General features: G+C 58.7%; 2 protein-coding genes across 8 annotated transcripts; one reads left to right on the top strand and one right to left on the bottom strand.

The window, feature by feature from the left end:
- Nucleotides 1–344: 344 nt before the first annotated feature.
- NME6 (NME/NM23 nucleoside diphosphate kinase 6) lies at nucleotides 345–8260 on the top strand. Of its 7 annotated transcripts, XM_079795604.1 has the most exons (7): nucleotides 464–479; nucleotides 1764–1860; nucleotides 2721–2786; nucleotides 5259–5361; nucleotides 6043–6082; nucleotides 6578–6840; nucleotides 7069–8260. In XM_079795604.1, the coding sequence occupies exons 5-7, from the start codon at nucleotides 6075–6077 to the stop codon at nucleotides 7251–7253; spliced, it is 456 nt and encodes a 151-aa protein (XP_079651730.1). In that variant the 5' UTR covers nucleotides 464–479; nucleotides 1764–1860; nucleotides 2721–2786; nucleotides 5259–5361; nucleotides 6043–6074; the 3' UTR covers nucleotides 7254–8260. The 7 variants fall into 7 exon arrangements, with proteins under 7 accessions (XP_079651729.1, XP_079651725.1, XP_079651727.1 ...); XM_079795603.1 differs by lacking the exon at nucleotides 2721–2786 and having other exon boundaries at nucleotides 345–479; nucleotides 1758–1860; nucleotides 6680–6840; XM_079795599.1 differs by lacking the exon at nucleotides 2721–2786 and having other exon boundaries at nucleotides 345–479; nucleotides 1758–1860.
- A 5476-nt stretch (nucleotides 8261–13736) lies between these two features.
- CAMP (cathelicidin antimicrobial peptide) lies at nucleotides 13737–15987 on the bottom strand (the record flags this gene model as incomplete). The annotated part of the gene is made up of 4 exons (XM_079794621.1): nucleotides 13737–14014; nucleotides 14553–14624; nucleotides 14743–14850; nucleotides 15784–15987. 4 exons carry the CDS (start codon nucleotides 15985–15987, stop codon nucleotides 13868–13870), a joined length of 531 nt encoding a protein of 176 aa, XP_079650747.1. The 3' UTR covers nucleotides 13737–13867.
- Nucleotides 15988–22314: the final 6327 nt, after the last annotated feature.

Genomic DNA, 22314 nt, shown 5'->3' with positions numbered 1-22314 from the left:
CCTCCGCCAGGCCGCCCCCTGGACCGCCCATCCTGGCCCGCCCCGCCCCCCGCCCCGCCCCGTCCCCCCGCCCCGCCCCGTCCCCCGCCCCCCGGCCCGCTCCCCCTCCCGCCGCAAGGGGGCGCCCAAGATGGGCTCGAGGGGTGGCTTCCTCCTCGAGAACGAGCGCGGGGGAGCCACCGGGGCCCCGCAGTCCACCCGCCCACTGGCAGCTGTCCCCACCGGGCGCCCAGGCGAACCCCACCGCGCAGGCACCGCCCAGGGCTTAGCACCGCCCCTCCGCTTCCGGCTCCGCTCGCGGCGAGGACCCAGGGGGCTGCCCGCCGCGCGCCTGAAGGACCCCGCGCGGGCCGCACAGGCTGGCTAGCCCGGCGCCTGGTGGCCACGTGACGCCCCAGGAGGACTAGGTGGATCGGACCCGAACTCCAGCGGGACTGGGGCTCCGAACAGCCCAGAGTCTGGGTGGACTTGGTCCCCGGGTACAGGGGGCAGGGGTCCCGCGGCTGCAGGCCTGGGGAAACGGAGGGAGCGAGGGCGGGACGATGCCCCGCGCTGAGACCGGGAGCCTCGGGCTGAATGGCGGTGGAGCGGGTGCAGCCGGGACCGGGGCCGGAACGCAGTGATCTGTGGACGGGAGCAGGGCGGGCGGGGCCGGGGTGCCAGACCCAGCGCCACCCCGAACGCGCTTGTGGGGCGGCTTCGGGGCTGAGAGAAAGGAGCGCGTTGGCCCGACTGCCCGTGCGCCCCGGACGCCGCTCCATTCGGTGGCAGATGTAGGGGTTCCACCAGGTACCTCCTTTGGAGACCGCGTCCTTAGTCCTCAGAGGTGATCCTTTCTCACAGAGAAACAGAATTTCCCAGCTGGAAGAGCCCTCAGGTTCTCTTCGTCCAGAGACTTAGACTATAAAATACTTGTCTGTCCTTCGTATCATTCCCACAATTACTCGTTGGGCTCTTCCAGCTCGTTAGGCACCAGAAATACAAAGAGAATGAACTAAGACCATGTAGGTTCATTTAGTCCATGGAATTGATCAAGCAGGAAAGTAAAAAAACAAACACAACAGAAATTGATCAAGCCCCGCAGGCACGCTTTGAGCTGCTTGAACTAGGACATGGTTGCAATAGGCCCTGAACTTGGAGTTGCACGTCTGTCCCTCAGCCTTGCCACTGAGGACAGCCAGGGTTTGGTGTGGGCGGGGACGATCCTGGGTAAGAGGTGGTGTGTATCCAGCCAACATCCCAGTTCTTGTCCATCCGATCTTCCGGTCCTAGAATGGATGGGCGGGCAAACTCAGATAGAGGGCCTTTGGGGTGGAAATCCTCCTTCTCCCCTCGTGGCCTGGCTGTTGAGAAGTATACATTGTGAACTCTGTGCTCTGTAAAACACAAAGGACAGGTAGGAAGGGAAGGAAGTAACTGGGAGAGACGGGTAGTGTTTAAACTTGAATTTCTTTTGAATGGGTAACTCCTTCATAGGCTTACAGGGGCACAAACCAGGTCATTCACTCCACAGGGCAACCTGAGGGCCCCCCTGCTACCCCCCACAACCCCATGAGCACAAAGGGGGCATTAAATACAACAATGTAGACATGGGCACAGTAGCCATGGATGCAGTCTTCCTATGTAGCTGTCATGTGCTTTATGAGTGTGAGGGGGCGGGGGGGGGGCTGGTTAGCTTGCAGAGCTGCTTGGCCAGGAGGAGTAGGAAGCCTGGGGCCTGCAGCTCCGATGGGGCCCTAATCCAGCTCTGACGGCAGGAGCAGGAGCGAGATGACCTCGATCTTGCGAAGCCCTCAGGCTCTGCAGCTCACCCTGGCCCTCATCAAGCCTGATGCCGTCGCTCACCCACTGATTCTGGAGGTAAGAACGGATCTAAGCCTCTAGAGTGTGCACCTGGCATCACTCAGTTCCAGGTGCCAAACGGCCACTTGTGAGGACTGACGGCGTAGTCCTGTGCCAGGTACCGTGGAGGCAACGCCGGGAGCCAGGAACTCAGACCCTAAGAAGACTAACAATCTGTTGGCGAATTGGGGGCAGACATAAAATAGAAGACATAACCACAGTAATACGAGGAACCCACCCTCAAGACCATGTCTGTGTATTAGTTCTCTGTGGCTGCATAGCAGTTACCGTAAACATAGCAGCTGAGAGCGGTGCTTGTTTAGTATTTCACGACCCTAGAACGCGAGGTGCAGGAGGCTCGGCTGGGTTCTTCCTCTCACCAGGCCCAAGTCCAGGTGGCGCTGACTGGGGGGTCGGGAGAACCCACTCCCACACTTATTCGGGCTCCTGTGGTTTAGGACTGAGATCTCTCATGTCCTTGCTTTTTTTCTTTTAAAAATATGTTTTGATGGATTTCAGAGAGAGAAACATAATGATGAGAGAGAATCATTGATCGGCTGCCTCCTGCACACCCCCTACTGGGGATTGAGCCTGCAACCCAGGCCTGTGCCCTGACCGCGAATCAAACCCGGGACCCTTCAGTCCACAGGCCGACACTGCACGGAGCCACGCCGGCCAGGGCTCCATGTCCTTGCTTCCAGGCAGGACAGCCCTCAGCCCCTCGAGGCCCGAGGGTCAGGCGGCCGCTCCACCTTCAGGTCAGCACGGGAGCAGCAAAGGCTTCTGTGCGCTCTCTCTCTCTCTGGCTCCTCCTTCAGCTCCCGCGGCACAGCTCCGCTGCTTCTTTTTTTAAAATATATTTTATTGCTTTTTTACAGAGAGGAAGGGAGAGGGATAGAGAGTTAGAAACATCGATCAGCTGACTCCTGCACACTCCCCACTAGGTATGTGCCCGCAACCAAGGTACATGCCCTTGACTGGAATCGAACCTGGGACCCTTCAGTCCGCAGGCCGACGCTCTATCCACTTAGCCACACCGGTTAGGGCCACAGCTCTGCTTTTAAAGATCTGATGCATCATGTGATGCGCTAGGCCCGGCCAGATCCTCTCCCTTTTGATGAAAGCAGAGTCAGCTGATAGCGGCCCCTCTGTCCCGTCATGTGACAGACTCGTTCTGCATGGTGTCCGCAGTCCTGGAGGTTTGGGGGAGGCTCGTGCCCGCATTCAGCTTACTGTTGTTCGTATGTCGTCGCCGGCAGCACCGAGTGAGCCCCTGCGGTGCAGGGCAAGACCAGCGCCAGCAGGTGTTCTGCAGGTGTTGGGACCAGGCCCGGCCTCAAGGAAGGACGGGCTCCCCCTAGTGCCCAGGTGGAGGACCAGCGGTCTGCAGAAGGGAGACCGAGGCAGGAATGGGAGTGGGAACCACTCCAAAGCTAATGGCCAGGTGGCCGAGATGGTGGCCTGTCTGATTCATCAGGTGTGCTGGTAGAGTGTTCACCAGGTGTGATGGTAGAGTGTTCATCAGGTGTGATGGTAGAGTGTTCACCAGGTGTGATGGTAGAGCGTTCATCAGGTGTGATGGTAGAGCGTTCACCAGGTGTGCTGGTAGAGCGTTCACCAGATGTGATGGTAGAGCGTTCACCAGGTGTGCTGGTAGAGTGTTCACCAGGTGTGCTGGTAGAGTGTTCACCAGGTGTGCTGGTAGAGTGTTCACCAGGTGTGCTGGTAGAGTGTTCACCAGGTGTGATGGTAGAGTGTTCACCAGGTGTGATGGTAGAGCGTTCACCAGGTGTGATGGTAGAGCGTTCACCAGGTGTGATGGTAGAGCGTTCACCAGGTGTGCTGGTAGAGCGTTCACCAGGTGTGCTGGTAGAGCGTTCACCAGGTGTGCTGGTAGAGCGTTCACCAGGTGTGCTGGTAGAGCGTTCACCAGGTGTGCTGGTAGAGCGTTCACCAGGTGTGCTGGTAGAGCGTTCACCAGGTGTGCTGGTAGAGCGTTCACCAGGTGTGCTGGTAGAGCGTTCACCAGGTGTGCTGGTAGAGCGTTCACCAGGTGTGCTGGTAGAGCGTTCACCAGGTGTGCTGGTAGAGCGTTCACCAGGTGTGCTGGTAGAGTGTTCACCAGGTGTGCTGGTAGAGTGTTCACCAGGTGTGCTGGTAGAGCGTTCACCAGGTGTGATGGTAGAGTGTTCACCAGGTGTGATGGTAGAGTGTTCACCAGGTGTGATGGTAGAGCGTTCACCAGGTGTGATGGTAGAGCGTTCACCAGGTGTGCTGGTAGAGCGTTCACCAGGTGTGCTGGTAGAGTGTTCACCAGGTGTGCTGGTAGAGTGTTCACCAGGTGTGATGGTAGAGTGTTCATCAGGTGTGATGGTAGAGTGTTCACCAGGTGTGCTGGTAGAGTGTTCACCAGGTGTGCTGGTAGAGTGTTCACCAGGTGTGATGGTAGAGTGTTCATCAGGTGTGATGGTAGAGTGTTCATCAGGTGTGATGGTAGAGTGTTCACCAGGTGTGATGGTAGAGTGTTCACCAGGTGTGCTGGTAGAGTGTTCATCAGGTGTGATGGTAGAGTGTTCACCAGGTGTGATGGTAGAGTGTTCACCAGGTGTGATGGTAGAGTGTTCACCAGGTGTGCTGGTAGAGTGTTCACCAGGTGTGATGGTAGAGTGTTCACCAGGTGTGATGGTAGAGTGTTCACCAGGTGTGATGGTAGAGTGTTCACCAGGTGTGATGGTAGAGTGTTCACCAGGTGTGATGGTAGAGTGTTCACCAGGTGTGCTGGTAGAGTGTTCATCAGGTGTGATGGTAGAGTGTTCACCAGGTGTGATGGTAGAGTGTTCACCAGGTGTGCTGGTAGAGTGTTCACCAGGTGTGATGGTAGAGTGTTCACCAGGTGTGATGGTAGAGTGTTCACCAGGTGTGATGGTAGAGTGTTCACCAGGTGTGATGGTAGAGTGTTCACCAGGTGTGCTGGTAGAGTGTTCACCAGGTGTGATGGTAGAGTGTTCATCAGGTGTGATGGTAGAGTGTTCATCAGGTGTGATGGTAGAGTGTTCACCAGGTGTGATGGTAGAGTGTTCATCAGGTGTGCTGGTGGAGTGTTCACCAGGTGTGATGGTAGAGTGTTCACCAGGTGTGATGGTGGAGTGTTCACCAGGTGTGATGGTAGAGTGTTCACCAGGTGTGCTGGTGGAGTGTTCACCAGGTGTGATGGTAGAGAGAGTGGGAGGCGGCAGGCAGGACCACCAGGGAGAGGCTGTTAGGATGGCCAGAGCGGAGGGGCAGCCAGCACTTTCTGCCCCCTCCACCCCAGGCTCACATGCTGGTCACGTGCCCGAAGGTCTTCCCCTCACCCCACCTTCTCTCCGGGCCCCTCCCCCGCCCGTGTCTGACCCTGTCTTTGCGGTGCTTGCCAGGCTGTCCACCAGCAGATTCTGAGCAACAGGCTCCTCATCGTGCGAAGGAGAGAGCTGGTGTGGCGGAGAGAAGACTGCCGCAGGTTCTACCGGGAGCACGAAGGTAGGACCCGCACCTGCCGTGGTGCTCCCTCCCCGCCCGGGGGGCACATGAGGGATTGACCTGGACGCGGGTCGCTCCCGTGAAACTCGTCTTTTCTAGGAGGTTCTGCTTCAGTCCCAGCCGGAAGTTTAGTTTTCTGTCCCGATGACGTTCCCTCGGTCAGACCTCGTCCTAACGCTCAGTTTCTTTGTTAATCCTCCCCGGAGGGTATCTTCCCATGGATTTTTGGAGAGGGGAAGGGAAGGGGAGGGACAGGGACAGAGAGAGACACATCGATTGGTTGCCTCCCGCACACGCCCTGACCAGGGCTGGGGGGCTGGGGATCGGAGCCTGCAACCGAGGTACGTGCCCTTGACCGGAATAGAACCGGGACCCTCCAGTCTGAGGGCCGACACTCTCCCCACTGTGCCCGTCGGGCTAGGGCCGAGCTCCTAATTCCATGCAATTCTCCCAGCCACCCTCGAGCGGGTGTTGTCCTGTCCCCAGTTACAGGTTAGGAAACAGCTGGGGGCGTTGATGGCTCGCCCAAATGGCACAGGTGGTAAGGGGCAGAGCCTGGCTTCAGACCCAGGTGCGCCAGGCTACACGGCCTGTTCTTTGTTCTGAAACCGTTGATCCTTCCAAGCTGGGGGACGTGCAGAGGCTCCGGGCACGGTCCTGACGCAGGCGCTCTCTCTGCAGGGCGCTTCTTCTACCAGCGGCTGGTGGAGTTCATGGCCAGGTACGTCCAGCTTTGGTTCCCCCATCTTTACCGACTGAGACAGGGCCCCTGCCCCCATTAGTGTCACTGGCCACTCTAAGTTGTAATGAGTGTCCAGAAACATGAACTCGGGGCTCGGACGGAGCCACACTGCCCTGGTGGCCTGTCCCGTGCTGGTGACTGGCCCAGCGGCCGTAGCAGCGTATTGCTGGATGCTGCCTAGCAACGGCTGACCTCCCTGGCTTTCTTGGACATGAGCAGTAGCCTCGCCACCTGTTGTGCAGCATCGTCGGCTAGAAAGGCACGGAGACGCTCAGGATGTACAGCGCGCCTTTTAAAAAACGTATATTTTTATTGATTTCAGAGAGAAAGGGAGAGGAGGGGAGAGAGAAAAACATCAATGATGAGACAGAGTCATTGATCGGCTGCCTCCTGCACACCCCTTACTGGGGATCAGGCCCTCAGCCCGGGCATGTGCCCCAACCGGGAATGGAGCCCTGACCTCCTGGTTCATAGGTCGCTGGCCGGGCTACAGGGCACCTTGATCTGGGACACGCTCGCGGCATGCCATCCGAGCCCCGGTGGCCAGATGCCTGACAGGTGCCCCTTGGTTCCCAGCGGGCCCATCCAGGCCTACATCCTCGCCCACCCGGATGCCATCCAGCTCTGGAGGATGCTGATGGGGCCCACCAGGGTGTTCCGAGCTCGCCACGTGGCCCCCGACTCCATCCGGGGGAGTTTCGGCCTCACCGACACCCGCAACACCACCCACGGCTCCGGTGGGTGTGCTCCAGCCCACGGCCCAAACGGGGAGGGTGGGGGGGGGGCAGTGAGCTTCTTCCCTCCTGCGCTTCTGGCCCTTCGTGGCCTCAGCCACGGGACGTGGCCCCAGGACTGAGGGCAGAGAGGCTCGGTTTCTGAACCTGAGGGCGCCCGCCTCCTGCCTGCACTCTGCCCTCCCGATAGAGCCCTTCTCTCTCTCTCCTCTCCCCCCTCCTCCTCTGCAGACTCCGTGGCCTCCGCCAGCAGGGAGATCGCAGCCTTCTTCCCCGACTTCAGCGAGCAGCGCTGGTACGAGGAGGAGGAGCCGCAGTGGCGCTGGGGTGCCGTGCGCTACAGTCCGGAAGCAGGTGTCCACTGCGCGGCCTGCACAGGCGGCCAGGACCGGCCTGACACCGGCCTGTCGCTCTGAAGGCTGGATGGGGGCTGGGGCTCATGGCACCGTGGCCGCTAGGCACCGCCCTGCCTGAGGCCTGGCTCCTCACTGCCACCGCCTCCGAGCCTGGCTCTCATCTGCTCTTCGCTGGGCTGGTCCGGGGGGCTCAGAGGAACGGAACGGGGACCCTCCTTTTCCTGAAACTGGTCATCCTTTCCGGGGAGGAGCCTGCCTGCCTGACTGGTGACTGTACGCCGCACTCGGCCCTCTCGCTCCGTGCGAGTCCGTATCCGACCGACTCCTCCCCGCAGGCGGCTGCTCCGGGGCTGCTTGTCCTTAGGGAGTCATTGAGCTTCCGGAGCCCCCCCCCCCCCCCCCCCCGTGCTTCGTGAAGGGGGAGCCCTGCAGACCTCTCCCAGGGGTCCACACAGTGAGGCTCACGTGCATGAGCACCCAGCGACGGAGACAAGTGTGGGCTCCCATCCCGGCTGGGCACCCGGCCCCGGCCTGCTTCCTGGGGGGAGGGGCTGCCGATGAATCAACTCAAAATGTAGGTGCTTAAGAGAATAATCACGCCCTGGCCGGTGTGGCTCAGTGGATAGAGCACCAGCCTGCAGTCTGAAGGGTCCCAGGTTCAGTTCCGGTCAGGGGCATGTGCCTGGGTTGCAGGCTCGATCCCTAATGGGGAGCATGCAGGAGGCAGCCGATCCATGATTCTCTCTCATCATCGATGTTTCTGTCTCTCCCTCTCCCTTCCTCTCTGAAATCAATACAAATATTTTTTTAAAAAGAGAGAGAGAGGAATCGTTTGTTCTGATGTGTCTGTCAATCGGCAGGGTCTCGCTTGGACTCACTCGTGGCTGCATTCAGCGGTGGGCCCCACGGGCATTCATCTGGAGCTGCTTCCCGGCATGGTGGTTTCAGGGTCCCCAGGGGCCAGCCCCCCTTCACAAGCTTACCAGGTTTCTGCTCCTGTCATGTTTGCTAACATCCCATTGGCCAAAGCAAGTCACATGACCAAACACAGAGTCCATTTGGCAAAGGCCTGCATAAGGGAGGGATACTGGGAGGGGTGAATTATTGGGGGCCATACCATGACAATCTACAATAGTGAGGAGCCTTGAATTCATATAGAATTTGTGAGAACAAATATTTGCGCAAGCCAACAAAGGAGATGAAGAAATGGCCCTAGCCGGTGTGGCTCCGTGGATAGAGCGTTGGCCCTCAGACTGAAGAGTCCCAGGTTCAAGGGCACATGCCTGGGCTGCAGGCTCAATCCCCAGTAGGGGGCGTGCAGGAGGCAACTGATGGATGTTTCTCATCAATGCTTCTAACCCTCTCCCTCTCTGTAAAAATCAATTAAAAAAATTTTTTTTGTAAAGAAATAGCCAGAGCAAGAGGGTCCAAGTCCAAATTCCAGGCTCAATGTACAATAACAAGGTCCGCGTCCTGGTCCAGGTCCAAGGTCCAAGTCTAATGCCAGGTACACAGTTGTAGGTCAAATGTCTAGGAGTAGGTCAGAGTTCAAGGACCAGTTCATGTCCACATCCAGGTCTGAAGTCTAGGCATTAGGTCCAGATCCAGGGTCCAGGTATGAAGTCCAAACCCTCTTAGACGTTCAGGTTCAAGACCCAAATTCAAGGGTAAGATCCAAATTCAGGTTCATAAGCAGAGACCATGTCTGAGGTCAGGTCCGAGATCCAGGACCATCAAGATACATCCCTGAGGTCTGAGGTCTAGTTTCCAGGACCAAGTTCAAAGGTCACGCCAAGCCAAAACCGGTTTGGCTCAGTGGATAGAGCGTCGGCCTGTGGCCTGCGGACTGAAGGGTCCCAGGTTCGATTCCGGTCAAGGCATGTACCTTGTTGCGGGCACATCCCCAGTAGGGGGTGTGCAGGAGGCAGCTGATGGATGTTTCTCTCTCATCGATGTTTCTAACTCTCTATCCCTCTCCCTTCCTCTCTGTAAAAAATCAATAAAATGTATATTTTCTTAAAAATAATAAAATGTTAAAAAAAAAAAAAAAAAGATCACGCCAATGTCCAAGGCCCAGGGCCAGGCTGAGGTTCAGAATATGGTTTATGGGCTACGTCAGGGTCAGAGGTGAAGGTTTGAAATGCAAATTCAGGGCTCAGGAAGAAGGCCCAACGTCTACTTCCCAAGTCCAGCTGCAGGTTCCGTTCCACGGTCCGTGTCTGTTTTCAAAGTGCAGGTACAGTGCCCACGACCACGGGCTGGCCCGGGCCACGCGTGCCATGGCATGCAGTGCACTCACCATGTCGGGCAACCACCACAACACTGTGCTTTCAAAGCTTTGTCATCGCCCCGGCCAGCGTGACTCGGCGGAAAGGCCTCCTGCCGAGGGGTGCTGGGTTTCTCAGCCAAGGGCATGTACCTGGGTTGCAGGTTCAGTCAGGGCCTGTGCAGGAGGCAACCAATCGATGTGCCTCTCTCACATCAATGTTTCTCTCCCTCCCTCCCTCCCTCCCTCCCTCCCTCCCTCCCTCCCTCCCTTCCACTCTCTCTGAAAAGCAATGGAAAAAATATCCTCAGGTGAAGATTAACCCCCCCACCCCCCACAAAACCCCTTTTCATCAACCCTAGAAGAACACCCTGTGCCCTGAAAAGTCATCTCTCCATTCCTCACCCCTCCCATCCCCTGTGAAACACTGATCTGCTCTCTGTTCCTAAGGATTTGCCTGTTCTGATCTAGCTAATAAAAGGAATCCAGCCCAACCAGCGTGGCTCAGTGGTTGAGTGTTGACCTGTGAACCAGGAGGTCATGCTTCGGTTCCTGGTCAGAGCACATGCCTGGGTTGCTGGCTCGATCCCCAGTATGGGGCGTGCAGGAGGCAGCCGATCCATAATTCTCTCTCATCATGGATGTTTCTCTCTCTCTCTCTCTCTCTCTCTCTCTCTCTCTCTCCCTCTCCCTCTCCCTTCCTCTCTGAAATCAATAAAAAAATACTATATTTTAAAAATAAAAGGAATGAACATGTGACTTTTGTGTTAGTCAGTTGAGAGGGATTGGTTTACAATAAATGAAATTTGTGATCACTAATAGGAAATTCCTGAGAGGCAGGAGGGACTCGGATCTCAGAAAACAGGAGTGTGAAGACCCTGAGGATAAAGCAGGGAAGGGAAAGCCAACCCAGGAATGGGGTGCTGAGCTGGTCACCCCTGTGGACACCTGGCCCCAACCTAGAGGCCCGGAGGCTGGGCATTGGCCTGCTGGACTCCATCGCCATGGCCTAGCCTTCCTTCCAGGCTTCCTGCACCTGCGGGGAGAGCTCCCGGGAGGAGCCGGAGAAGTGGAATGCTGAAGGAGCTCTCTCCTTTCCCAGGGTGCAGCTGCCTGCTGGAGGGGTGGGGGGTAGAGGGGTGTGGGGGGGTGGGGGTGGGGGTGGGGGTGGGGTCTGACGGTCGCCCACGGCTGCCCTCCCCCGGTTGAGCATGGCTGTGCACATGCTCTGTATGGAGCTCAGCGTATCTACCACAGCCAGGGAGCTGGCTCAGCCACAGCTTCTATCTAAGACTCAGCATAAGCCCCAGCTGGTGTGGCTCAGTGGATAGAGCGTCGGCCTGCAGACCGAAGGGTCCCGGGTTCGATTCCGGTCAAGGGCACATGCCTGGGTTGCAGGCTCCTCCCTGGCCCAGGCCCTGGTTGGGGCTCGTGCAGGAGACAAGCAATCGATGTGTTTCTTTCACATCGATGTTTCTGTCTTTCCCTCTCCCTTCCACTCTCTCTAAAAATCAATGAGGGGGGGATAAACAAATAAAATAGAGTAAAATAAAAATAATGGAGAGAGAGAGAAGAAAAAAAATCAATGGAAAAATATCCTCAGGTGAGGATTAAAAAAAAAAAAAAGACTCAGCATAAAGGTGAGGCTGGGTCCTGGGTCCGGGTGAGGCCGCGCACCCCTGGGTCCGGGAGAGGCCGCGCGCCCCCGGGTCTGGGTGAGGCTGGATCCCAGGTCTGGGTGAGGCCATGCGCCCCTGGGTCTGGGTGAGGCTGGATCCCGGGTCCGGGTGAGGCCGCGCCCCTGGGTCCGGGCGAGACCAAACCAGAGAGAGTCGGACCTGCATTACCACCATTTGTCCACCATCCAGAACTGAAAAGTCAGTGCTGACATGTACACATAAGGAACTGGTGGACATTGAAATTGGGTCTCAAAAGATCTGTTGGTCCAGAAAGAAACTCGCTACAGACTGATTCATTTGCCTGTCAGCATAACTATTATTGCTCGTCTCACATTCAGTTCTTATAAGTATATCTCTAGTGACACATGATTTTGCTCATCTAGGGGAAATGATGAACAACATAGACTGATGAACAAGAACAGACCCAGAAACAAGGAGGCATCGATCGGACTGTCGGGCCTCAGAGGGAGGGTAGGGGAGGGTGTGGGGAGCGGGGAGAGATCAACCAAAGGACTTGTGTGCATGCATATGAGCCTAACCAATGGTTAAGTTCAACAGGGGGTTGGGGCATCCGTGGGGAGGGGTGTGGGATGGGAATGGGGGGATGAGGACAAATATGTGACACCTTAATCAATAAAGAAATAAAATAAAAAAGACTCAACATAAGTGCATTATTGGGGGGAAACTCATTCTGCTTCAACTAGACCTGAGGCTACAATGGATTCTTTTTTTTTTTAAAGGAAGAGTTATTTTATTTTATTTTTTAATATATTTCTTTATTGATTTCAGAGAGGAAGGGAGAAGGAGAGAGAGATAGAAACATCAATGATGAGAGAGAATCATTGATCGGCTGCCTCCTGCACGCCCCCCACTGGGGATTGAGCCTGCAACCCAGGCATGTGCCCTTGGCCAGAATCGAACCTGGGACCCCTCAGTCCGCAGGCCGACGCTTTATCCATTGAGCCAAGCCGGCTAGGGCTATTTTTTAAATATTTTTATTGATTTCAGAGAGGGAGAGAAACCTCAGTGATGAGAATCATTGGTCGGCTGCCTCCCGCACGCCCCCTACTGGGGATTGAGTCTGCAACCTGGGCATCTGCCCTTGACTGGAATCGAATCTGGGACCCTTCAGTCCGCAGGCCGACGCTCTAGCCACTGAGCCACACCTGCCAGGGCTTGATTCTTTTTTTAAATAAATTCTTTATTGTTGAAAGTATTACATATGTCTCCTCCCCCCCTCCCCCATTGACCTGTCCCAGCCCCCTACAGACTGTGTCCATTGGTTACGCTTATCTGCACGCAGACAAGTCCTTGGGATGATCTCTATAACGGAGCCTTATCTCCATCCTTTATCGATTATAACTCCTTCCCCTGGAGCCGGCACTTGCAGGTCTAAGGTGCTCCCCTGCTGGGGCCGCGCAGCCCTGTCTCTCAGTCAGCGGTCGCCAGGCGGTGGCCCCCGGACGCCGGGGGTCGGTGAGCTGGGCAGGTTGGCGCCCGCTGCGCTAGGCGGCCTGGCCCGGCTGCCCGTCCCCGGTAGGCGCCGGCTGCTGAGCTCACGCTGCTGGCGACCCCCGTGGGGTTACACTGAGGGTTACCTCTGGGTGGGAAGCGCTGCACCGAGTCCCGGGGTTCAGGGCCGTCCCCCTGCTCCTCAGGGAGCAGCGATGTCAGCGACTCCCGGTCGTCGGCGTGAGTCTGGGGCTCCCTTCCCGGTGGTTCGTCATCGTGAGAAGCCCGAACGGCCCGGGAGTCACGGCAGTTTAGTGGGTGCTTTCTGGGGTGCCCCCCTGCACTCCTTCATCCCTCATCCCCCCCCTCCACCCCCCCACACACACACATGCAGTGAGAAGGAATCCTCAGCAGAAGGGCCTCTCGGACGGGGAAGCCACGGTCGGGCAGGCCCGTGTCTGCAGCGCCTTCTCCCCGCGGCTCCCGGAGGCCAGGGGGCCGGGGCGGGCTCCAGGCGGAGCCGCCAGGGTTCTGTCTTGTTTCGTCCTCTGAGGATACGTGCTTATTGCTTCTATTTATTTATTTTCATATATTTTTATTGATTTCAGAGAGGAAGGGGGAGGGAGAGAGAGAGAAACATCAGTGATGAGAGAGAATCACTGATCGGCTGCCTCCTGCACGCCCCCCACTGGGGATCGAGACTGCAACCCGGGCCGGTGCCCTTGACCAGGAATCGAACTGTGACCTCCTGGTTCATAGGTCGACACTCAACCACTGAGCCACGCCGGCCTTAATCCTCACCCAAGGGTTTGTTTTTATTTTTATTGATTTTGAGAGAGAGAGAGAGAGAGAGAGAGATCAATGTGAGCGAGAACCATTGACTGGGTGCCTCCCAAATGCACCCCGACCAGGGCTGGGACCCGAGACCACGGTGTGTGCCTGACCGGGACGAACCCGAACCCGAACCCTTTCGGCACAGGATGCTGCTCCAATCCACGGAGCCACCGCCCAAGGCTTCTCCCCCCGCCCCCCCCCCCCCCTTTACGGATTTTCAGGAAGAGAGAGAAGCACAGAGCCCCACGGACTTCGTGGCGGTGACGAGAGACAGGGACAGTGAAGCCTGAGGGTTGCTTTCCAGGATTTTATTGTCGGAGCCCAGAGGCCGGAGCCAGGGCTGATCTCTCTAATGGATCCTTTTCTCCATCGGATCCCGGGTCCGGGTGAGGCCTGGTTTTGTTGTCGGAGCCCAGAGGCCGGAGCCGGGGCCACACGGACCCTCAGGCCTCCTCTTCTTCCCGGGGCGTGAGGTTCGTGAAAAACTCCTTGATCCTCCTGCCAATCTTCTCGACCTTTCCCCCGAACTTCTCTCCACCTCTCCGGATGAGTTCGCCCAGCTTCCGGGCGTTGAACTTGACATTCTTGATCTGCGCACGGGGAGGAAACGGGCTCCTTGTGGGCCTGGGCCAGGGTCAGGAGCCCCCCCCACCTGGGCCCCCCTTTCCTGGGCCCCCCGAGGAGCCCGGCTCACCCTCTGGCTGGGACCTGGGGAGCCTGTGCTTGAATCCCTACCCCTTAAACAGACGAGGAAACTGAGGCCCCGAGATGGCTAGTGACTTCCCCAGGTCACACAGCCCATCCCAGCAAGCGGAGGCGGAGCAGGGCTGAAAGCCCGTCACTCCGTGAGCGGCTCCCCAGCCTCAGCAGGAACCTTCCGGAAGGTGGTTGCATGCCAATTGCTGGGCCTCACCCCGGAGTCTGAGGCAGCAGGTCGGGGGGGGTGTGGGGGGTGCTGGGAGGGTGCCTTTCTCACAGGTTCCCGGGCGAGGACCACACTCGGAACCAGGCTGGGGAAGGGGGGCGGGGGAGGAGCGGGGGAGGGGGGCTCCCTCGGCCAGGACGGGGCAGCGGTTCATGGTCCCCAGAACCCTCCAGGCGCCCCCCCCCCCCCCCCCCCCCGCTCACCTCGTCGCAGGTGACGTCAAAGTAGCCGTTGTCCGGGTCCAGGGTGACCGCCCCCGCGCACTCTTTCACCAGCTGCAAGGGGCGCAGGTCACACCCGCCCGGTGCTGTGCCCTCCCAGCCGCCCCGCCTCTGGGAATGCGCCCCGAGGCCTCCTGTTGGGCATCTGTGGGAGCCCCAGCCCCCAGCTCACCCCGTTCTCCTTGAAGTCACACTCCTCGGGGGGCTGCCGTGTCGTCCTGGGGCACACCGTCTCCTTCAGGGTGAAGCTCACGGGCTTCGGGGTGAATGGGTTCGGGTCCTGGCCGGGAGAAGTGGGGAGGCCAGGGCTGGGCCTCTGCTTGCTTCCTCTGGTCTGAGCCCCCCGGCCCCGCGCCCTCCACAGAAAACAGCCCTCAACAGCCCCTGCCGCGGGGGCACCGGTTTGGAGCTGGGGGCCGGGGTGAGAGGGCAGAGCCACTCCTGCCCACGCCCGCACTCAGGGGGGAGCAGACCCTGCCCAACTCCAGGGGGACCCGGGGCTCAGGCCTGTGTGGGAGGCAGGTGAGCCCAGGACACTCGAAGCAGGGACGTGCCCCGGTCAGCTTGGCTCAGGGCACCTTCAGTCCCGGCTTCGATTCCCGGTCAAGGGCACAGGCCCCGGTTGTGGGCTCCATCTCCGTAGGGGGCGTGCAGGAGGCAGCTGATCAGCGATTCTCATCATGGATGTTTCTGTCTCTCTCCCTCTCCCTTCCTCCCTGAAATCAATAAAAATCCATTTTAGCCCTGGCCGGTGTGGCTCAGTGGATAGAGCAGACCGAAGGTTCCCGGGTTCAATTCCGGTCAAGGGCACATGCCTGGGTTGCAGGCTCCTCCCTGGCCTGGGCCCTGGTCCGGGCTCGTGCAGGAGGCAACCCATCGATGTGTTTCTTTCACATCGATGTTTCTGTCTTTCCCTCTCTCCTCCACTCTCTCTAAAAATCAATGGAAAAATATCCTCGGGTGAGGATTTTAAAATAATAATAAAACAAAACAAAAACAAAATATATTTAAAATAAATAAATAAAGCAGGGAAGTCACACCCCAGCCCCGTGACCCCGTTCCTCCCAGGGACTCCCTGAAGCCTGAATGGGGGGTGAGGAGGGGGGGCACCTCATTGCACAGAACAGAGTCCCAGGTGGGGGCGGCCCTCTGGGAGGGGACACAGCCCTGGGAGGTGCCCTGCAGCAGGCGGTCCCCCTCCCCACCCACTCACGTCCTGCGGCTGCGGGTCCAGCTGCAGCAGGCGGTAGAGGCTGGCCTCCAGGGAGCGCTGGTTGAAGCCCTGCACAGCCAGGCGCACGGCCTCCTGGTAGCTCATGGCCTGGGCGGCGGCCGGAGGCGTGGGCATGGCCAGGCCCAGCAGCAGCAGCAGCAGCGGCCAGCGCCCCCAGGACAGGCTGTTCCTCTGGGTCTCCATGTCCCCGAGTCGAGTCCCCCCCAGCACGCAGGGCCCTCCTTTATGCAGGCGCTGGGCTTGCCTCACTCCCTGTTGCCTCACAGGCTTGCTGCACGGTGGGCGAAGTCGGCTCCTGTGCAACGTGAAGAAATGGTTTCCCCATCTCCCCACCTGCTCCTTCTTCCTCCTGGGACGCTCCCCTCGGCCACCCCCCGCCCCCTGCACCGCCTCGCTTCCTCTCCTCTGAAGTGCAGCCACAACCTCCAGACGCCACCTCCTCCAGGCTCCAGGCTGCCCCAGACACAGTCACCATCCTCACCATCCTCACCATCCTCACCATCCTCACCATGGTCACCATCGTCACCATGGTCACCATCCTCACCATCCTCTCCATCCTCACCATCCTCTCCATCCTCACCATCCTCACCATCGTCACCATCGTCACCATCCTCACCATCCTCTCCATCCTCACCATCCTCTCCATCCTCACCATCCTCACCATCCTCACCATCGTCACCATCCTCACCATCCTCTCCATCCTCACCATCCTCTCCATCCTCACCATCCTCACCATCGTCACCATGGTCACCATCCTTACCATCTTCACTATCCTCACCATCGTCACCATCGTCACCATCCTCACCATGGTCACCATCCTCACCATCCTCACCATCTTCACTATCCTCACCATCCTCACCATCCTCACCATGGTCACCATCGTCACCATGGTCACCATCCTCACCATCCTCTCCATCCTCACCATCCTCTCCATCCTCACCATGGTCACCATCCTCACCATGGTCACCATCCTCACCATGGTCACTATCCTCACCATCCTCACCATCTTCACTATCCTCACCATCCTCACCATCCTCACCATCCTCACCATCTTCACTATCCTCACCATCCTCACCATCCTCACCATCCTCACCCTAATTTATTCCTCTCCAGCCAATCCCACACATTGTCACCATGGTCACGGGGCTCCTTTGGCTGTGGATGACCCATTTCACACACACACCCTCGCCTTGCCTTCAGGAGCCCCCCCCCCCCACCCTCCTCCACTGGCATCAGGGCCTGGAGTTTGTTTTGTTTGTTTTTTATGTATTTTTATTGATTTCAAGGAGGAAGGGAGAGGGAGAGAGATAGAAACATCAATGATGAGAGAGAATCATGGATCGGCTGCCTCCTGCACGCTCCACACTGGGGATGGAGCCCACAACCCGGGCCTGTGCCCTGACCGGGAATGGAACTGTGACCTCCTGGTTCCTGGTTCCACGCCGGCCGGGCAGGGCCTGGAGTCTCATTGCTCCCATTGCCCTCCCCCACAGCCCTGCAGGCCCCAGGCGGCCACACACACCCCACCACAAGGCCCGCGGAGCCTCCTGCTCGCTCCCCTCTGCCTGGCACGCCCGGCCACCAAGGAAGCCTTCCCTGACCTCCAGCCAGACGTGGCCGCCGTCTCCTCTCACTGCCGCCACTGTCAGGAAGTCTCCTCCGATTGGATCCCAAATGGCTCCCGGTTAGTGCTCTAGTGGAGACAGGCTGGGCGGCTGGAGGGGAGAGAGCATCCTGGGGGCGGTGAGGCCAGCGTGCCGGAGGGCCCAGCGGCAGCGTGGACATGCAGGCCAGCTCCCTGGGAGTGGCCGTGCGGCCGGAGGCCCGGGTCGCTGTCGGCCTCTTGGCCTGGGGGCCTCTTGGGGCCTGGACAGGGCACTTGGAAGGGCAGCGGGGTGAAGGGAGCCGTTGCGCACTCGGCCTCGGGAGAAGGAAGGAGACATGGGCTCGCGTGCAACCTGGTTTCACAGCCGGGATTGCCCCAGCGGCTCTTGATCAAGCCGGGCTTGCACATGGCGCCCCGGAGAGCGGCCGGGAGGAAGGTCAGCCCAGGACACTGGACCCCTAAGGTCTCTCCTGGGTCCCTCACCTTTTGTTCTGGCTTCAGGGTCCCCAAGGAGCCAAGCCAGGAGGGAAGAAGGCATCCGTGCTCGTCCTTAGACGAGGGCATGGGACCTGCCAGTCCCGCTTCCTCCAGGCCAGACCCCACCCCTCAGCGCGCCTTTCCCGCTGGCGAAGGGGCCTCCGCTCGGAACCAGCAGAGCCGGGGCGTCCACAGGTCCTCCCACGGCTGCACGTCGGGCTGGGGGCCCGGGGTCGCCTTCCCTCTGGGCCACAGCACAGGATCCAGGCTTCCCAGCCTCCAGGACTGAGCCCCAGCCAGGCCGGTGCGTGTGCGTGTGTGTGTGTGTGTGTGTGTGTGTGTGTGTCCGCCCACCACAGAGGTAGGGAGGCTGATCAGACCCTCCGAAGCCATGGCCGCCCTCTCTCCTGGGGAGGGAGGGGGCTCTCCCAGCTTGCCTTTTTCATAGTGGCTCATCTCATGAACAAGGTGACCAGAAGATTCTAGGGGAGCCCAGCCGGCGTGGCTCAGGAGTTGAGCATCGACCTATGAACACACACACACACATGCACACACGCACACACGCACAGCAACAACAGCTCAAAGAAATGGCGTCCTGGCCGGGGCTCCATGGTTAGAGCGTCGGCCTGCAGACCAAAGTGTGTGGGTTCGACTTCAGGCCAAGGACACCAACCTCACTTGCAGGTCCCCAGCCCTGGGGGGCGGGGGGGGGCAGGCGGGTGCGGGAGGCAACCAACAGGTGTGTCTCTCTCACGTCAGTGCTTCTCTCTCTCTCCCTCTCTCTTCCCCTCTCCTCCCTCCCTTCCACTCTCTCTAGAAAGCAATGGAAAAAATATCCTCAGGTGAAGATTAAAAAGGAAAGAAAGAAACGGAAATTCTGGGGCCTCGCTCCAGACCTACCGAGTCAGCCACTCTGGTGGGGCCCACGTCCTGGCTCAAGGAGCCCTGCCTGCAGGTGGGTCAGATGCACAGTGAAGTGTGAGGGCCAAGGCCAAGGCCAAGGCCACGGACGCATTGGAGCTGCGAGACACCAGCTTGGAGAGGAAGGAAAGGCTCAGAGAGGCGACCTGATAGCTCAGGGCCACCTACAAAGACCACAGCCCGGCTGGCGTGGCTCAGCGGTTGAGCCTCAACCCGGGAACCAGGAGGTTCCATTCCTGCAGGGCACATGCCCAGGTTACGGGTTCAATTCCCCAGTAGGGGGCGTGCAGGGGGCAGCGGATCTATGATTCCCATCATTATTGTTTCTATTTTTTTAAATATATTTTATTGATTTTTACAGGGAGGAAGGGAGAGGGATAGAGTTAGAAACATCGATGAGAGAGAAACATCGATCAGCTGCCTCCTGGGATGTGCCCGCAACCAAGGTCCATGCCCTTGACCGGACCGAACCTGGGACCCTCGGGTCCGCAGGTCGATGCTCTATCCACTGAGCCAAACTGTTTAGGGCCGTTTCTGTTTTCTTTTCATTTTTTTGTTTTTAAATTTATCTTTATTGAAAGTCTTACAGATGTCCCCCTTTTTCCCCATGGACCCCTTCTGGCCTGACCCCGCCCCCCACCCCAGCCTTCACCACACTGCTGTGCCCAGGGGTTAGGCAGATGCACATTTAAGTTCTTTGGTTAATCTCTCACCACCCACCCCACCCTCCCTCTGAGATTGTTTTTCATCATTATTGTTTCTCTCTCCCTCTCCCTTCCTCTCTGAAATCAATAAAAGTATTATATTTAAAAGAATAAAAGGGTGAGCTCTCACTCCATGCACCCAAGGAGTTCCACTCCGGGGTGTTCACGGCCAAGTGCTGAGAGCGTCCATCCGTCCGTCCATCCACACAAACACCCGTGCAGGGATGTGTGAGCAGCTCCACGGGACGCGGCCACCCACGCCCGTTCCCGGAGTGCTGCTTAACCGGGGAAAGGAAGGAGCTGTGGGCTCCCGTGAAGCTCGCCAACACGAGGCCGAGTGCCAGCAGCCAGGTGCCCACGTCAGGACCGTAGGGTTCAGCTGGTGTGAGAGCTCGGAGAAGGCAGAGCCGCAGGGAGAGGAAGTGGGCCCGAGGCCGCCCGCGGCCGGGCTGGCAGGGGCTGGTTGCGAAGGGCCCGTGTTTTGGGAAGTGGAAGCGTCCCGCGCCTCGGTGGTGGGGGTGACACAACGGCCCGCACCGGTCAGCGCGCGTGATGGCACCGAGGACGGAGAGCGTCGTGGCGGGCGCATTGCCTGGGGTGAAGGCTGCAGAGTGAGCAGCTAAGCGGTGGCCACGTGTGGGCAGGTCTTCCCCCAACTCTGCGACCTGAGCCGGGTCGAGGGGTCACGGGGTCACGGAGGCGGGGGGCGGGGGGGCCGTGAGGAGGTGAGGGAAAGGGGGAGCCCTGTGGGGGGCACTCTGAGTGTGCCCAGGGAAGGGAGGCCGCCCGCGCTCAGGAGCCCCCCAGCAGGGACCGGGCCAAGCCTTTCTGTCCTGTTTCCCGTCTGTGAAGAGCGTGGGGCCTCATTGGGTTAAGTGGGGGGCACTTCTCAGACGGGCCTCTCTTCACAGAACACAGGCTCCCGAAGGCCCGGCGTGCCCGGAGTCTGGGTGTCGGGCTGGAGGGATTGGAATGGGTCCAGCCACGACACCCCGGAGGGCAGGCCTTTCTGGAAACCAAGACCCCCGCCCCCACCCCGGCATCTTGCCTAATGGGGGCCTTTGTAACCCGCGAACAGGCGGCTGGTGCAAGAGGCTGTAACTCACCCCCAGGAACAAGGTTACCTCCGGAGGCCCGGGCAGAGGAGGCCTGGACCGGCAATGTCACCACAGCCCCACCCTGCTGGCCTCCAGCCCTTCCCAGCCCCGCACAAGGTTCCCTTTCCTCCCACTTCCTTGGGGGGGGGAGGGGAGGCCAGCACCCCAGTGCAAGCGGTAAGGAGGCGCAGCTGCTGTCCGGGACCTCTGTCCTCCAGAGGGAGCACCCCAAAACCAGGAAAATGTGACCCTTTGGAACGCAGTGCGCGCCCTGCTCCAGAGCCTGCTGTGGCTCCCCATTGCTCCAGTGCAGTGGTCGGCAAACTGCGGCTCGCGAGCCACATGCGGCTCTTTGGCCCCTTGAGTGTGGCTCTTCCACAAAATACCACGGCCTGGGCGAGTCTATTTTGAAGAAGTGGCGTTAGAAGACGTTTAAGTTTAGAAAATTTGGCTCTCAAAAGAAATGTCAGTCATTGCACTGTTGCTATTTGGCTCTGTGGACTAATGAGTTTGCCGACCAGACCACAGCTCCAGTGGCTGCCCGGCCCCGCCCTCTGCCTCTGCCCTCATTCAGCCTCATCACCTCCACCTGCTGGGGAACCCCCTCTCCCAGAATGCCCAGCGCGGGCACTCACTCGCTGTAGAGTACCAGGGGCAGTGTGACCCACTCAACTGCCACGTACCACAGGGCCAGGGTGAGGGCCGGCCACCTCACGTTTCTCCACTTTATTTCAAACTTCCAGAAAGTACCTACACACGTGCTCTGTCCTCTCTGTCCACGCCTCTGGGTGGTACATGGTGAGGGGTCCTTCCTCCCCCTTCCTTGAGGGGTAGAACTGAGGGCCAGTGAGGTCCAGAGGCTGACACAGGAGATAATGCCAGCGAAGGAGATTAACCACAGGGGTTTGGGGCCCCGGCCCTGAGCACGCCCCACCCTGCGAAAGGCTCTGCAAACAGATCCCCGACACCGGGGCACACTCCGTTTTTCCTTTTTTAAAAAATATTTTTTTAAATTGATTTCAGAGAGAATGGGAGAGGGAGCGAGAGATGGAAACATCAATGATGAGAATCACTGATCGGCTGCCTCCTGCTCCACCCACAGTGGGGACCGAGCTTGCAAATTGGGCGTGTGCCCTGACTGGGAATTGAACCGTGACCTCCTGGTTCCTAGGTCCACGCTCATCGACTGAGCCACGCTGGCCGGCTAATTTCTTAATTACAGTTGACGTACACTATTATATCCGTTTCAGGTGACAGCACAGTCGATTAGACATTCGTGTACCTTACGAAGTGATCACCCCAATCACTCCAGGACCCCGTCTGAGGCCACACACAGTCGGGACGTTACTGAGGATGAAGACTGTGACGTCCCGCGTGTTTCCCTCTGCTGGGCCTCACACCGCTACCCTGCGTCCCGTCCCCCACGTGCGCTTAGCAGTCTGCTCATCTGTCTGCTCCCAGCAAACCTGTCTTTCCAGACGAACATTCTGCTGGAAACCAGTGCCCTCTGGCGGCCTCCTCGGAGATAGCCAGTGCCCGCGGGGGCGGGGCGGGGGCGTGGCAGAGGAGTCCTGGACTTACTGGTGTCGTTTTGTAATATATATATATCTGTAATATATTTTTATTGACGTCAGAGAGGAAGGGAGAGGAGAGAGAGAGAAACATCCATGATGGGCCCTAACGGGTGTGGCTCAGTGGATAGAGC

This window comes from Cnephaeus nilssonii, assembly GCF_951640355.1.
Source record: "Cnephaeus nilssonii genome assembly, chromosome: 17".
Taxonomy (NCBI): Eukaryota; Metazoa; Chordata; class Mammalia; order Chiroptera; family Vespertilionidae; genus Cnephaeus; species Cnephaeus nilssonii.
This window is presented reverse-complemented; position numbering and strand designations above follow the sequence as displayed.